The sequence below is a fragment of the Pocillopora verrucosa genome, chromosome 5 (genome assembly GCF_036669915.1).
Source record: "Pocillopora verrucosa isolate sample1 chromosome 5, ASM3666991v2, whole genome shotgun sequence".
Lineage (NCBI taxonomy): Eukaryota > Metazoa > Cnidaria > Anthozoa > Scleractinia > Pocilloporidae > Pocillopora > Pocillopora verrucosa.
In genome coordinates, this window is record NC_089316.1 from 27,756,157 (window position 1) to 27,770,374 (window position 14,218).

General features: G+C 35.8%; 1 protein-coding gene across 3 annotated transcripts; it reads left to right on the forward strand.

Moving 5' to 3' along the window:
* The first annotated feature begins 41 nt into the window (after window positions 1-41).
* Window positions 42-13,870, forward strand: LOC131778197 (gamma-2-syntrophin). 3 transcript variants are annotated; one of them, XM_066166274.1, is made up of 21 exons: window positions 42-182; window positions 4,096-4,248; window positions 5,941-5,991; window positions 6,607-6,663; window positions 6,838-6,894; window positions 6,996-7,053; window positions 7,154-7,197; window positions 7,403-7,444; window positions 7,548-7,617; window positions 7,860-7,925; window positions 8,220-8,290; window positions 8,391-8,509; window positions 9,023-9,152; window positions 9,673-9,711; window positions 10,079-10,195; window positions 10,498-10,569; window positions 10,676-10,754; window positions 11,413-11,486; window positions 11,619-11,711; window positions 11,814-11,924; window positions 12,424-13,870. In XM_066166274.1, the coding sequence occupies exons 2-21, from the start codon at window positions 4,123-4,125 to the stop codon at window positions 12,529-12,531; spliced, it is 1,584 nt and encodes a 527-aa protein (XP_066022371.1). In that variant the 5' UTR covers window positions 42-182; window positions 4,096-4,122; the 3' UTR covers window positions 12,532-13,870. The 3 variants fall into 3 exon arrangements, with proteins under 3 accessions (XP_066022371.1, XP_066022372.1, XP_058950561.2); XM_066166275.1 differs by lacking the exon at window positions 42-182 and adding an exon at window positions 1,912-2,061; XM_059094578.2 differs by lacking the exon at window positions 42-182 and adding an exon at window positions 3,757-3,969.
* The last annotated feature ends 348 nt before the right edge of the window (window positions 13,871-14,218 follow it).

A 14,218-nucleotide genomic window follows, 5' to 3' on the forward strand; every position in this document is an offset into this window, starting at 1 on the left:
GCGTGGAATGTCAATATTATATTATATTATATTACTTGTCACGACATTTGCCGATCAGTGTTTCTGGACTTGTAGGGAACCTGTCCTTCGTCAAGCGAGAGAAGTGCGATTATTTCTAAGTGTGGTTCAAGTTTTCCTTTTACAAACCAAACTTTGTCTCAGAATATTCGTGTCTTAAAAAGGTAAGTGAGAGTGGTTCGACAGGCTGGCGAAGTGGACCGGTTTGCCGATCAGCATGTTACGTACGATACGTGATTAAGTAAGTTAAGTGAGTCGATCATTCTTTATTATTGCTTCTCTGCTGTGGAGGAGGCGCGCTTAAGAGGCTTCATTAACTTGATTAGCAGATCACCCATATTTCCCGGGTGTGTTAAAGTAAATCCAAAGTGAAATGAAAGGAAAAGCATCTTAATTTATTATCCATACTCAACGTTCAGTGACCTTCGCTAATATCACGATGAAATTATTTTAAAATGGCTGTACTGAGAATTGTGTGTCTCATGCACGCATCAAGAAGAAGGTTTCGTTGCTAATTATGTCTTACTTTGTACAATATGAACCGGTCCACGTCTGAAGAGTGCTCTTGCTCAAAGATTTGTCTTTGTTTTTCATACCGTGACCTTTACTCTGCAGATCTTCACAAGTTAATCAACACACTGACAACAGTTTATATGATAAATCACGTACACTGTATTCAAAGACAAAGCACAGTGGATGTCTTTTACAATGTATTCTGACCTTTGCTCCACTCACTGCCTCAAAATTCACTATTTCAGAAATTTCTCCAAACAACAGATGTGAAATTATCTTCGTGTAAAACTCACGAAGAAACTCTCGAATTTTTACTGCATTCTTAGCGTCGCGCTCGACTGATTGCCGCCCAAGAGCTAATTACTCGGAACGTTCAATATTCTGCATGAAAAGGAATTAATAAGAGGATAACGAGCTCTTATAGTATTATTCGGAAAAATTTGTTTAAGTGTTGTATAAACGGATTGCGCTAAAACCACAGAGCATACTGTCTGTCTATGAAACTGCTTTCATGACAGTCTCGGCTCCTGGAATATCATTGGAATATCCATATAATATTTTTATCATGAAAAATGTCTTTTTTCTTATGCTTAAAATGTAACTATTTTACACAGTTTTGTTGAGTTGGTGATGCACTGTAGTTCCATCTTTGTTCACGTTTTGCTTATTTTTTTCGCCTTATTTTCTTTTTCGTTTTGTTGAGTTTTTTTTTTTTTTTTTACCTTCTTGTTCTAGTTTCAGCATGATAGCAAAGTTATTGGCGTCCACTTACACACTCTCTGGTTCCGGAAGAAGTTAGAATTTCAACTCAAATTTGAGCATAATCCAGTGGCTTGTTGCCGGTCAAAAATTGTGCGGGGTGAAATTCTAAATGCGATGCGGCTTTTGTCAGTTGTCTGTTTTTTTTAAAAATTTTTTTAAATGGCTTTATGCAAATAAAGTTTCAGTGGATCACAGACTCCTTATCTCTCTGCCAAGCAACAATCACTATCTCTATCTGTTTCTTGTTTCCTGTCGACAAAAACATTGATAACCACAAATTTGAATTTTTTCTGTGGAATCTGCCTGTTAAATTTAGCGCCAGTATTTACCTTTCTAAAGTGTTCCATCTTTAGTAAAAAGAAGATTCCTACTTATTAAAAAAGAGCGTTTTTTAAATCAGGCAGTCGAACCATGGGCTGTTAAGTCTGTCACAGCTATCACTAAGCGATTTGCGTTTAACTAATGAACGAACCGAAATAATTTCCTTCCTGAAGCGGTTTCTCTGTCAAAACAAAATGAAAGTTAATTTCAGAAAATAGCCTCACGCTGTTTTCAATTGTTCATGGGCTCATCCGATTGGTTAGTTTTTCTTTCGAAGATTTTATCTCCTTTTCCATAGCCAGAGGTTTGTTTTCATGCCGTCTGAAAGTATTTCAGATGTCGTGATCCTACAATGCGTGTGCAACTCCTGTTTTGAATGTACGCCAAACTGTACATATCTAATTATTTTGTAGTCCCAGCCAGTGAAGCAATGCGGCGCTATCTTGGGTAAGTGATTGACCTCGGGTTTTTCAGTGCTTGCCGAGTGTGTCAGATCAAAATTATGCAATGCTTCCAACTTGAAAGCAATGTTAGTGCATATATTTTATACTTATCAGAAGCGTTCGACGAACAAGCAACGGCAGCACATGACTGTAGTAACACCTATCACTCGTGTAGCGTGTAGCGACCAGCAAGTATAGTTATTAAACTGCACGTGTTTGATTTAATTAAACCAAACCTAGTTATTGATGATGCATTTATCAATCAGCATATCTTATTTCAAAATCGGATAAAAGCCTCTTTTCTTGATCGCGTTTTTTTAATCCGATAGATCGTCAAGAGTTGACACTAAATTTTGTTTATTTCCAAGAAATCTGAGAGAAGTCTGACTGTTAACTGATCAAACAAAGTAGTTCCAGTTTGATGAATGAGTTCTCAAAACAATAGAACTCTTACCACGTTCATTTTGTTGCTAATCTCGATTTATATCAGTGTTATATCCAGGGAAAAAATAATTTCAAAATTTGAGGACAATCCGATGATCTAAGGAGCTATCACGTTATCTGAAATAGCCTATTGCTCAGTTCCCTGATTCTCATAGCTGATTGATAGGTAATTGTATAATTGGATTTCAGACATTGTATGCAGCCCGCCTGGTAGAGGTAGGAACCGAAAAAAAAAAATTAAAAACCCATCTGAAGCCATGATTGTGTTTCAAATTTACATTGTGATACAAGAGGAATAAAGAGTCTCAATGATAAGAACGTTTTTTTGTTCCATAGCGAACAGGTATTGCTACAAATGTTTCAAAGAAAGGAAATCTTTATAACAAGGAAACTGATCGTAGCCTTGACACACCCAGGAAAATTTTATATTAGTGAATTGAACATTTCTCTTACGAAGAGTTTGAAGGGAAATAAATCCCAATTTCTTTCAGCTTTCATACAGGAAAGCAGATTGTTAGAAGCAATTGTTGAGAGCGCACGTTGAACGTTATCATTTTCCCCTAAATTTTTTTTTCCATTAGACAGGTTTTAAAATCCATTTTCAGAGTTGGCGGCCTGTAGGGCTCATAGTTTCAACACAAAACGGTGATGGTACGAAATGAAGGCCTGACCTATAGAGCCAAAAAAACTTACGAACTAGTGCCGGCCTACGCAGTTTCCACTCAGCAAGTCCGCAGTGCATGTGATCGTTGCCTTGTTGGTACATGCTGATATGAATGCAAGTGATGTGGTTGTGCAAAATTTGTCTTCCTGAGGATGTCTTGTGATTCGGGCGCGATATTTATTGATCAAAACATGTCACCCGTAATTGACATATTAAACAGTTAAAGCAGAAAAACAAGTGCGATTGTCAGTTTTCAATTGCCATTATGTTCTTTAGGAAATTCGTTTACGATGAACTCGCGCTTTCTTTTTCCAGAAGCATTCTGATCCAAAACAATTTTCTCTCAACTGATAACCATAGTAAATATTGAAAATTAGCGCCGAGAATTTTGATCCCAATCTTACAATATTTTAACTTATCGGAAGTCATTCTTTTACTTCGTTAAAATAACTTTGAAAGCCTAAGAAGCTTTGCTCATCGGGGAATCTTTTTGATATGGCGAGAGGAATTTTGTCTTGGAATATCCCACAGTTTACATTAATTCTGTCAGTTTTGGACGAGTTATGCAAACATTGGTTTGTGAATGCGCCCGCAATATCTGAAGTCGAAATCAAAACATTGCATTTCGTCAAGAGTTCTGCTGGTTGTTTAAGCGCTGCAGGATATTTTTACAAAATTTGCAAATTAAGACTCGCTTCACAGAGCTGTTTTTGTTTTAATGAAATTATTTTATTCATGGTCAATGTGTGAGCAGCCTTGAGGTCGGCGAATTGCGGGCGGTGAATACACGGAAAAATGGCGGAGGTAATCGAACACTTGGACTGAATAATCCGCGCAGAGTTATTAATTATTCTTCAGTCACAAGCTATCGCTAAAGTATAGATAACGTTGAATTAGTGCTCACTTTGATATTTTTTGTTTTCCCGACAGAATTTCCTGAAAACAGGGTGTATTTCGATGCAAATCAACCGAGCTGAGCTCCAGAAGGTTCGAGTAAAGCTCTCCCGGGATGCTTTGACCATTCAAAAGGAAGGAACTGGCAGTGTTTCCCCTTCTTCTTCTTCTCCAGTTAACCAGCCTGAGGTGGGTTTACATAACTTGTTTGACACTTTCCTGGTGTTTTTATCGCAATTTGCTGGACATTGGACTGAATATACATTTAATTTTTAACAAGTCGTGCTCACAGAGCGTTGACAAGAATCGATTTCATTGTTCAAGGTCAAAGACTAATTGATTGCCATGCAGCACTCACGTTCACGCATTTGACTCATCATAGCTCTTTTATTTCTTGTCACTAAATACGGTAGTTTTTATCTTGTATCTGAGTTCAGCAGGATAAGAAAATATTATATTGTTTAAATGTATTCCCTGGATTCCAGGAAAGGCGCAGTATAATGTGGACACTTCTCGTTCGGTACGATGATCATTTAACGAGAAAAAAATCCCCTAAAACTTTAACAAAGCATCACTTGTGATTGCTTCCTTTATAATTTCTCGATTTGATGAATGCATTTACACAATTTTCACTTGAAAAAAGTCAAATTCTTAGACAGGTCGGGCAAAATACGAAACAGAAAGGAAAACAGTACGGGTCACCGTTTAATCATCATTGTAAGTGATACATTGCGGCAAAAGCAAGCTCTGTTTATAATTAATGGCCTTAAGAACATTATTGTTCGCTCATTATGCCCGAAAAAAACTTATTAGAATTGGAACAATACGATTGCTTGTATCCGGTGGAAAAAAGACATCAGCTTTTCTATTTTCCTTGAAGCATTTGATTGTCGGAGATAAATGCTTTCACGATATACATTAGACAGTTATGTACATTAGTCATCTGGTCTATGAATGTAAAGATATTTGAGTTAAAAATACCCGAAAACTGTTTGTAGGTTATTATGTTTAAAAAATGAAACAGGAAGGAAAAAACAGAATAGTTTACATGTACTATTTTGGTTTAGTAAAACACTAATTTGTGTATGAAAACTGTTACATAATTTCGAAATGCCATTGATAATAACGAAAATGCATAGTAATTATTTGATAGATGGCACTTCTACATTACTTAAAGGAACTTTGAGGTTGAGTGTTTCAACATTGATACTCTCTTAACTCTCCATTCACTTTCTACGTAATTTATTTGTGGATTATTGATGTGTACCTTGCTTATTTATTTCAATTTGCATAAATTTGGGCATAACTTCAAGGCTGGTTTTCATCGGCAACAGAGTGGGATCTGGAGTTATGATTAAAGTTGTTGGAGCAATTTCGATTTTGTCAAAATTAGAAATCAGAGTGGCAGTATCATAAGCTTGATAGCACTGGGGTGGGAAAAATCACAACTTCTCAATTTTCTTAAGATTTGGCTTATGGCTCTGACACACTCATGATCCTGGGTAAACAAGATAGTTCTATACAGGATCAAAGACCAGCAGAAGTTAATCCTACAGGCAAGGACCTGGCACTTCAATCAAGAAGATACTGTTGTCAGGGGACACTTTCTGTTGTCCCATGGGAGTCCCTAAACACAGGTCCACTGTATAACCTCTGTATCTGGGTACTGATTGAAGGGACACTCCTATTCAGGGAACACTTTTTCTAGTCAGGGTGCCCCCTAAATGTATGTACCACTAGATTTGCTGTCCAAGGTGTGTTTTTGTTAAGTAAAAGACTGCAGTCATCCTCTAGTTTCCTTACCAATACTTCTTAAAGCCATGCAGATTTACATCTGTAGTCACACACTGTCAGCTGTTTTATTTTTTTGTTTGTTTCCAGAGCACAAATGGCAAAGCTGAGTCCCCAACATGGAAGAGATCCCCATTCACTGTAAGATATTAAGCTTATCAATATCCACCAAATAATGCAATATCCACCAAATAATGAGTGTCTTTGGAAATGAGAAGAATGAAAGTTTTTTTTTATCAAAGTAGTATGCTAAGTTGATTATAGTTCACACCCAATCATATGAGTGTCCAAGGGACAGTGAAATATTGGATGAGAATTTGAATGTTTGTATTTATGGAAACAAAAATTAAGAGATTGCCTGTAGGAGTAAGGGTTGACATCTAATTAATTACATTTAACTGCATATGGCACCTTGTTGAGCAGAATATGAACTTGGGTCATATTTGGGTCGAATATGCGTACCCTCTCACCATTGTACCATAAAAACTGATGTGTATCTTTGTGTCTATAAGGTACATTTCATGAATTACATCACTTGAAACCTGTAACCAGTTGATAAGTTTTGGATTGTTTCATTGGAGATGTTTCCAATTCAGATGGGATGTATTTAGGGGAGGACCATATATTAAGTAAGAATATCCATGCAAGCAAGTCTTCTCACAAGATCCACTGAAAAATACTCACCTGATCAAAAAAATCATACCCCAAAAGAGAGAACAGAAGTTTGAAATATAGCTTTGGTTTATTTTTTTTCAGAGCACAAATGGTGAAGCTTCCTCTCCTACTCAAAAGAAGCCAACACCCCCCATAGGGGTATGTTGTTCCTAAGTGTATAGTGGTAATATAAGTCAAATAAATGTTACAATAGATGAGAAATAAGATGTAGTGTCTGATATACTTTATTGTGTTGACTGCAGATTTATACAATATAGGCAATTATAAACAGATCAGTCAGTATTGGACTCGTGGGATCATTTTTATTCCTAGGAAAGAAAAGTGAAGCTCACCAAGAGAAAAGTAGGGGGACTGGGAATGAGTATTAAGGTAAGCTTTGATAGAGAAAGCTTTTGCCTCCTTGAGTCTCTTTGCCTTTTTGCTTTTTAAAGGTCAGTGCACCTCACTGTATTAAAAAATATATTTTATAGGGAGGACGAGAGAGTAATCTTCCAATAGCTATCTCAAAAATATACAAAGATCAAGCAGGTATAACTATATTACTTTGTAACTTTTACTTGTCATTAATACCCTGGAAATTTGTGTAGTATTTTTTTTGTTTTAATCAATTTTTCTTTTGCTGTCTTAGCTTATGAAACAGGTCAACTTCATGAAGGTGATATTATACTTGAGGTCAGTATAGGTAGAGGATGATTTTTTCACAGGCCTTTTCAGGCTTAAGTTACCTCAGAAAAACTTTCTTAATTGGTATATTAAGGTCTGACCCTTTGATCTCCGTCATGCTACCTTTGATGTGTATTCAATGTCAAATTCATAAGCTGTTATGTACTCTCCCTACAAAATATCTACTCAGCTAATTATTGTTTTTTTTTTTTAGGTTAATGGACAAGACATAAGAAGAGCCACACATGACGAGGCAGTAAGTTGAACCATTTCAGGCCCTCATGTTTGGTTTGTTTTACCCTGGATGTGTTCACGTGGTTCCCAAGGTGTTAAGTTTTTATAAATTTCCTTTTTTCTAGGTAGCTGTTCTTAAAAAGGGAGGTTCAGAGATTGAACTAACTGTCATTCACTCTTCTTCCCATTCATCAGGTATTCATGATAATGCAGGCAAAGATTAGTTATATGTTTAATATTTATTGCGTTGAAAGAGAAAATAAGAAATGACTTGTGGTGGGAAAGCCTGGGTTTCATACATGTTGGCCAGAACTATCCCTGTTAATAGGGTTTTTGATAGGTTTGCACAGTCCTCTGTTACGCAGTTGCTGTTGTATTGTTCAGTTTTGTGGTAGAATTGTGTCTCCACATCAACCTAATGCTTCATTCATTTTAAGTTAATGATAGTGAAATGACAGCAGGAACAACTTCTGAAGTGAGTCAGTCCAGTGTTTCAAAACAAGGTATGTTATACTATGAAGACATTCAGTGGTTTTCCCAGTTCAGTGTTGTTAGCCTGTACTTTTTTTTGATCTCCTATTACTTTGCTCTCTTCTCCTGCACTGCATTTCTAAATGAAATCCCTGCCAAGCTACATTGACAATAGAAATTATTAGAGGTCAAAAAAGATTTCTTTGATACCTGTGGGTTCATATTAAGTTATTTTAAATTTGGTGATTTCATAACACTTTTGTGGAAAATCCAGTATATTTCTAATGATACACATAGTAAGGGTTGATTGATTTTTCCTTTCAAAGCAAATGGAATTGTTAGAAGTGTTGAAGAGTCATCAAGTGATGCTGAATGTAGAGAGAACAGCAGTCAAAAGGTACATTTTGTTACAAGTCATATCTCAGAAATATAGTAAATCCTTTTTGTTGTATTAACTTTCCAGTTTTAATTTTGTGCATTGACTTTTTTATTTGCAGTCGTCTGAAGTTGGAGAAACAGATTCTAACTCATCTCTTCAGAGCTGGACAGATAACATTGTTCTTCCTCTGACATTTGCTTCAGTGTCAAGATACAAGTCAGGGGAAGACACATTAAGGTATATGTTCAAAGCTTAAATGTAAAACACTGTGTTTGATCAAGACTGTACTGCCAAGCATTTCCTGTTGAGAGAATTGATCTTGTTAGTTTGCCTTAGCAGTGGTACATGGAAGGAGAGGCTCCTTGTAAATTAACAGCCATAACTACAGTTCACATTTAAAAGTGGATACCTTTGAGTCCAAGTGGCGCCTAACTGCTGGAACTTGTTATGTTTCCTGTACCACAAAACAGCCAGGAATATTCTTACTCTCCTTAGATGGGAGGCTAGGTCCCCCCCCACATCCCCCTCCCAGAATTTTGTCGGGATCACTTAACAGTTTACTGTTACTCATTCATACTCTTGGGTGGAGAGAGTCACTGTGAAAATAAAGTATTTCAGCCCTGAATACAATGCAATGACCTAGTCAGGTTTTAAACTCAGATTTCTTATTGCAGAGGTGACTACCCTAATCACTTAGCCAACATGTTTCTAATGTCTTTTAATAACTATTTCTTTGGTGTATTGTGACAGGAGCAATGCATTTGAAGTCAGCTCAATGGATGGTGGTGCCTCAGTTGTGCTTTACAGTGAGAATAAAGTGGAACTGTTGTCTTGGTACTCAGCAATCAAAGACAGAGTGGTTCTGTTGTTGGAACAAGCTGTAAGTTTTCTGCCATCAGTTGTTAACTTATAGAACACAAGGGCTGCATATGATAGGTGCTGCATGATCATTATTGAAACATATGGAAATGTACTTTCCTTTCATCCTTTGGAATCTCTGGAGGTTTGAATGTGATGTCAGTTATTTCTCTGGCAATATAATTTGGAGCCTTTTTGTCCCCACTTACAAATGACTTTTTTTTTAAATGAAGATTTTATTTAACATTATGTACTGAGTGACTGGATGAAAGATCTAGAAAGACAATATTTTAAGTGTGAAAAATCATGACAAAGAGCCAAATTTTCTTGACCAAGCCACATTAAATCCTTGTAAAGATTTTATATTATATCAGCCAATATTTCTCTTTCCCCCTTTTATTACTCAAACTTGTGTCATATAGGGCTGTACATGTGGCCTGTTTTTTTTTCCTGCCTTGCTTCACGTCATGTATGTCCCTCATATGATTATGGGGATTATGAGACAATCAATTGTTGAATTTGTTTCCTCTTTTGTTTTTCAGATGAACTTGTCCAGTGCATCTTTACCATCCTCTGAGCAAGTAAGACAATCTTAACAGTTACCACATTTTGACGTTTAACAACATCGAACATTTAACCAAATGGATATCAAAAATGCCAAAAACTTATGCCAAAAACCTAACTCTCACAGTGCCTCTCTCCACTGGGGAGGGGGGGGGGAGGGGGGAGGGACAACCCTTGGTTGTTCACAACATTGCATCCAGGGAAGAGTATCATTACTACTAGTTACTTTTTGCTCTGGAAACAGTGAAAAGCTTCAGCAATCTGTGCTTCTTGGCTCGATTGCTAACCTCACTTTCCCACCTGTACTGGAGATTCAAATGAACATGTTGTCTGAGGCGATTGAATCTTGTTTTAGTATTGAGTTTGATTTTATTTTTGATATAGGTGATACACATGGGTTGGATATGGGAAAGACTTAGGTCTACAAATCACTGGAATGTCTGGAAAAGAAAGTTTTTAACAGTTAAAGGCTCTGAACTACAAATATTTGAAATGCCACCAGTAAGTACATAATGCACTAACTTTTAAAACAATTAATACATATTGATTACTTAATTAAAGATACTTTTTGATAATAAGGATTTTATTTTACACACACAGTATGGAAAGTATGATCTCAGTTTAGGGAGGGGACGTGATTGAATTAGTTGCTTTGGTCCCTGAATGAATTGTCAGAACCAACATCAGGAATGTCAGTTGAAGAAACATCCATTTTTTAATATTTGTTAAATTTAATTTTTCTGGAAGGTGGAAACTTTTGAGTTCCCACCTTATCTGAGCTTCCATGATCCTTTACACCACAGGTTGCCACAAGAGACTGGCTCCAAAGTGAAGTGTCCTACAACTTAATGGAAATAGTTTGTCATACATGTAAGGTATGGGAACTTAGAAATAACACCAAAATCATTAGGTCTTTTTTTATTCTCAACTGATTTTTTATCTATCAAATTTGTTTGAAAATTGAGCTTGTTTGGATTTTAGGAAGATGAACAAGTGGACAAGAGAGATAACTGTTTTACTGTCCAGTCCTGTTCTGGTGGCAGTCACTATCTTGCAGTTGGTGAGTTCACTATCTTAATCAAATATTTAACTCTTTCTCTTTCAAGGGAAGAAAATCATCAAACTTTGATTGAATAAACAAAGATTGGTGTAGTTGGAGTAGGTATCAGTGTCCTTAAGGAAACCATGTATTTTGAAGGAGGTTTACCTTCTAGTTTAAAAAGTATTGGTGACTGGAACAAACTATGAGCTGATTTGAAGAATGGTAAAATGGACAATCTTAAGAATTCTAATCTGCAGAACTTCAATTATGACTGTTTCCTTATAATACATAAAACCATGAACACTGGAAATAGTTTTGGAGTGCGATGAAGTTGCGGAAAAAAAATAGCCAATCAGGTGTGAGAAATATTAGATGTACATCTCAAAGCCAATTCATGTATGATTTTGTGGTTTGCTCACATGTAATTTGTCCTGAGATGATGAACATTCTGGCCTTGTAGGTGGTAATGGTTTTCTGAGTTTCTGATCAGCATACAACACTCAGAATTTTAGTGTTGAGTAGATGGGAAGAGGTTGCCCAGTATCCACAGTCAGGGGCTCATCTTAGAAATGTGTTACCTTGTGTTTTATTGTTAGTACAAATCCTTTAATATTGTTGTTATAACATTTATCATCATTTTTATTTTGTGGTTGTATTGTCCTTACATTTACGACAGACACAGAAGCAGATTTGACAGAGATTGTCAACCGAGTACAGGAGGCCACTCATCAGGCTGTTGTACAAATTGAGGTTTGATAGATTTTACACATTTCAATTAAGTATTAAGTAGTTCAATTCCATTTGAATTAAGTTTTTGCTTTGTTTGTATGACTCTGCTTTGTTGAAGTAAGTCTGGCTTCATTGAGTTATTGTTATTTTCAGTCACGATCATTTCCAGGAAAGTGGCGTGGACAGAGTGTGAAGCTTGTGTTGGACCTGAAAAGAGGACTGCGACTATACAGTGGAACAGATCGGGTTAGTGGCTATTTCTGAGAACACTTTTAAGAAACAGGGTAGCAATAAAAGTTATTTGTGTATCCTGACTTACAGAGCTTTTATTTCATATTCTTTTTCCAGTCTCTTCTGTGGCAGTATCGGTTCTCATTTCTCCGTGGTTCTTCAGATGATGGATCTCGTAAGATTGTTTTGTTGTTTTCTCAGTCACCAGCTGGTCCGTTTGATCGACAGGTGAGTCACTCAGTTCATAATGGCCTATTTACTTAAAACTTCCATGAGCTGGTTACCAGAAATTACATATAAATTGTGAACACTATAGAATTATGAATGGAAAGCAATTTTGTTTCAAGGAGAAAGTAAATTAAGAGTCAGAAAACAAACAAACAGCAACAGTAGAATAGAAGAGAACTTTTTGTTTGATCAGTACATAATTGACCTTTCAGAAACATCTTAAGGTGTTCACAGATATTTAGTTTCACAGTAACTTTGCATCTGTAACACCTTAAGTGTAAAAAAATTGGAATGTAGGTGTTTTCTGGTGCTACCAGAGATGAATAATAAGAATATGTGTATTTTAGCTTTTAAAATAGAAATTGTTAAATTGTAAATGATTATGATTATGTTTTTAGTGTGTCCTTTCATCTTTGGTTTTCTTAAATTTATATAAAAAAACTATTATGATTTTTTAAGATTTTGGTTAACCAAAAGTTTACTTCTTATTTTGTTTCAGGAATTAGAGTTCACTAATATGCAACAGGTTTTGACAGTGATGCATGCATTCTACGCTGCAAAAGTTGCACAAGTTGATCCAAACTTCTCTTTTGACACCAGTTTTTGAGTAACATACTCTCCAGAGGTGGATTTCAACGAATCACACTTCAATATTGATGACAAGAACTGACTCTTTTTCTCACATATCATCACTTGGAAAAGGATTAAGTTTAATAATCATTTTGATAACATAGCTAGTAAATTTGTTTATCAAATTCAATTATGCGAGCGTGCTTCATATTCCTATTGTGCACGCTCATGACGTCAGCAAACATATTCCTCAAGAAAAAAATTTTCCATCGGGTTGAAAATGTTATAAAACAATTGGTTCATACATGAGCTGTGCATTCATTGAGATATGAAGTACTTGGGAAGTTTAGAGAGCACTCAAGAAGCTAGAGTTGCTCTCGGCTTTACCTCAAGCAACTCTTATGCATCTTTTGTGCTCTCCAAACTTTCTGTGTGCTTCATATCTTGATGAATGCACGCTGACGTATGAACCAATTGTTAATTATGAGTATAGAAACTTGAGCTTCCTTTCTTTTGGACCAGGTAGACAAATGTGTGCTGTACCTTGCTGCTGTATGAATGTCCATGCAATGAAACTCTCTGCAAACCTCCTAATAAAAGATGCTTATGTAGTTTTGATTATTTTTTAAGCCAGGAAGGCAAATTGACTTGCCAAACTTTTTTTATTTATTTTAGATGAACTTAAACCCTGTGGATTGATAATCCCAATTTTTTGTTCTTGTTATGATTATTATGTTATGTTTAGGAGCCTTTACAGTAAGTAAGAATCAGTCAGGCAAAAAGTCTAAGGTGATAAGATCACTCTGTATTTTTCTAAAATTAAATGTTCATTTTTACAAGAAGATTACCTAAAACAAAGACAACTCTGTTTAGGGAAGTTACCTGGATTGCATACAAAGCAGTTAGAATCAAATCAATTTGAATTAGTTCAAGTGGAACATGAAGAGAGTAAATAAATGACAAACATGTTACTTTACCAGCAAGTTTGGAATTATTGGACCCAAAGAGATAAAGTAGTATTAATGACGATACAATAAATTACAATAAAGACTTAATAACTTTCTCAGAGGGGAGACATTCAATTTACTATTTGGTATCTTATAGTATCAAACAGAATTGGGAGACTCTGTTTGATAATTTACGAGCAATATCCTCTTGACTAAATAGAAGTTCCAGGCAGGTGTTTTCTGCTCTGATGTTGAATTTAGCGTTTGAGCAAATGATTGAGCACTTACTGTCCAATATTAAAATGTCATAGGTTTATTGTTGTGTAATAACAATAGACATTCCAGTGAACAGTATTTACTAGGAATTTATTTCAAAATTTATGTAAATAAATATATCAAATACATTAAAGTATGTTTTTCATAAAACGATTTTTTGGAGCGAATAGTATTGAATTCTTGACTCCTTTAACGGTTGTGACTGATAAATTTACTCCTGAAGACAGAAAAAATCCCTGTCCCTACCTCCTTTCCTTTTCAAGTTAAATTAAATGAAAGAAGTTATGGGAATATTCCTTGACCAAAGAAATAGTATCCCAGAGCAATCTAGATCTATGCGCAAGAAAGCTTTTCAATGATTTCCTAGCTTTTAGTTAAAAAATTTCTGTTGTTTTAATATTTAGAAAGGATTTTCTGGGCTCACAGAAGAGGAGTGGATTTGAAACGTAAACACCTTGCACAGGCAATCACCTGCTTTGTAACACAAGAATAATCACTCCT

Coding starts and splice junctions, on each gene's coding strand:
- LOC131778197 (XM_059094578.2), top strand. Junction 9,712..10,078: donor CTTTACCATCCTCTGAGCAA/GTAAGACAATCT, acceptor TTTTTGATATAG/GTGATACACATGGGTTGGAT. Junction 11,487..11,618: donor AGGCTGTTGTACAAATTGAG/GTTTGATAGATT, acceptor TGTTATTTTCAG/TCACGATCATTTCCAGGAAA.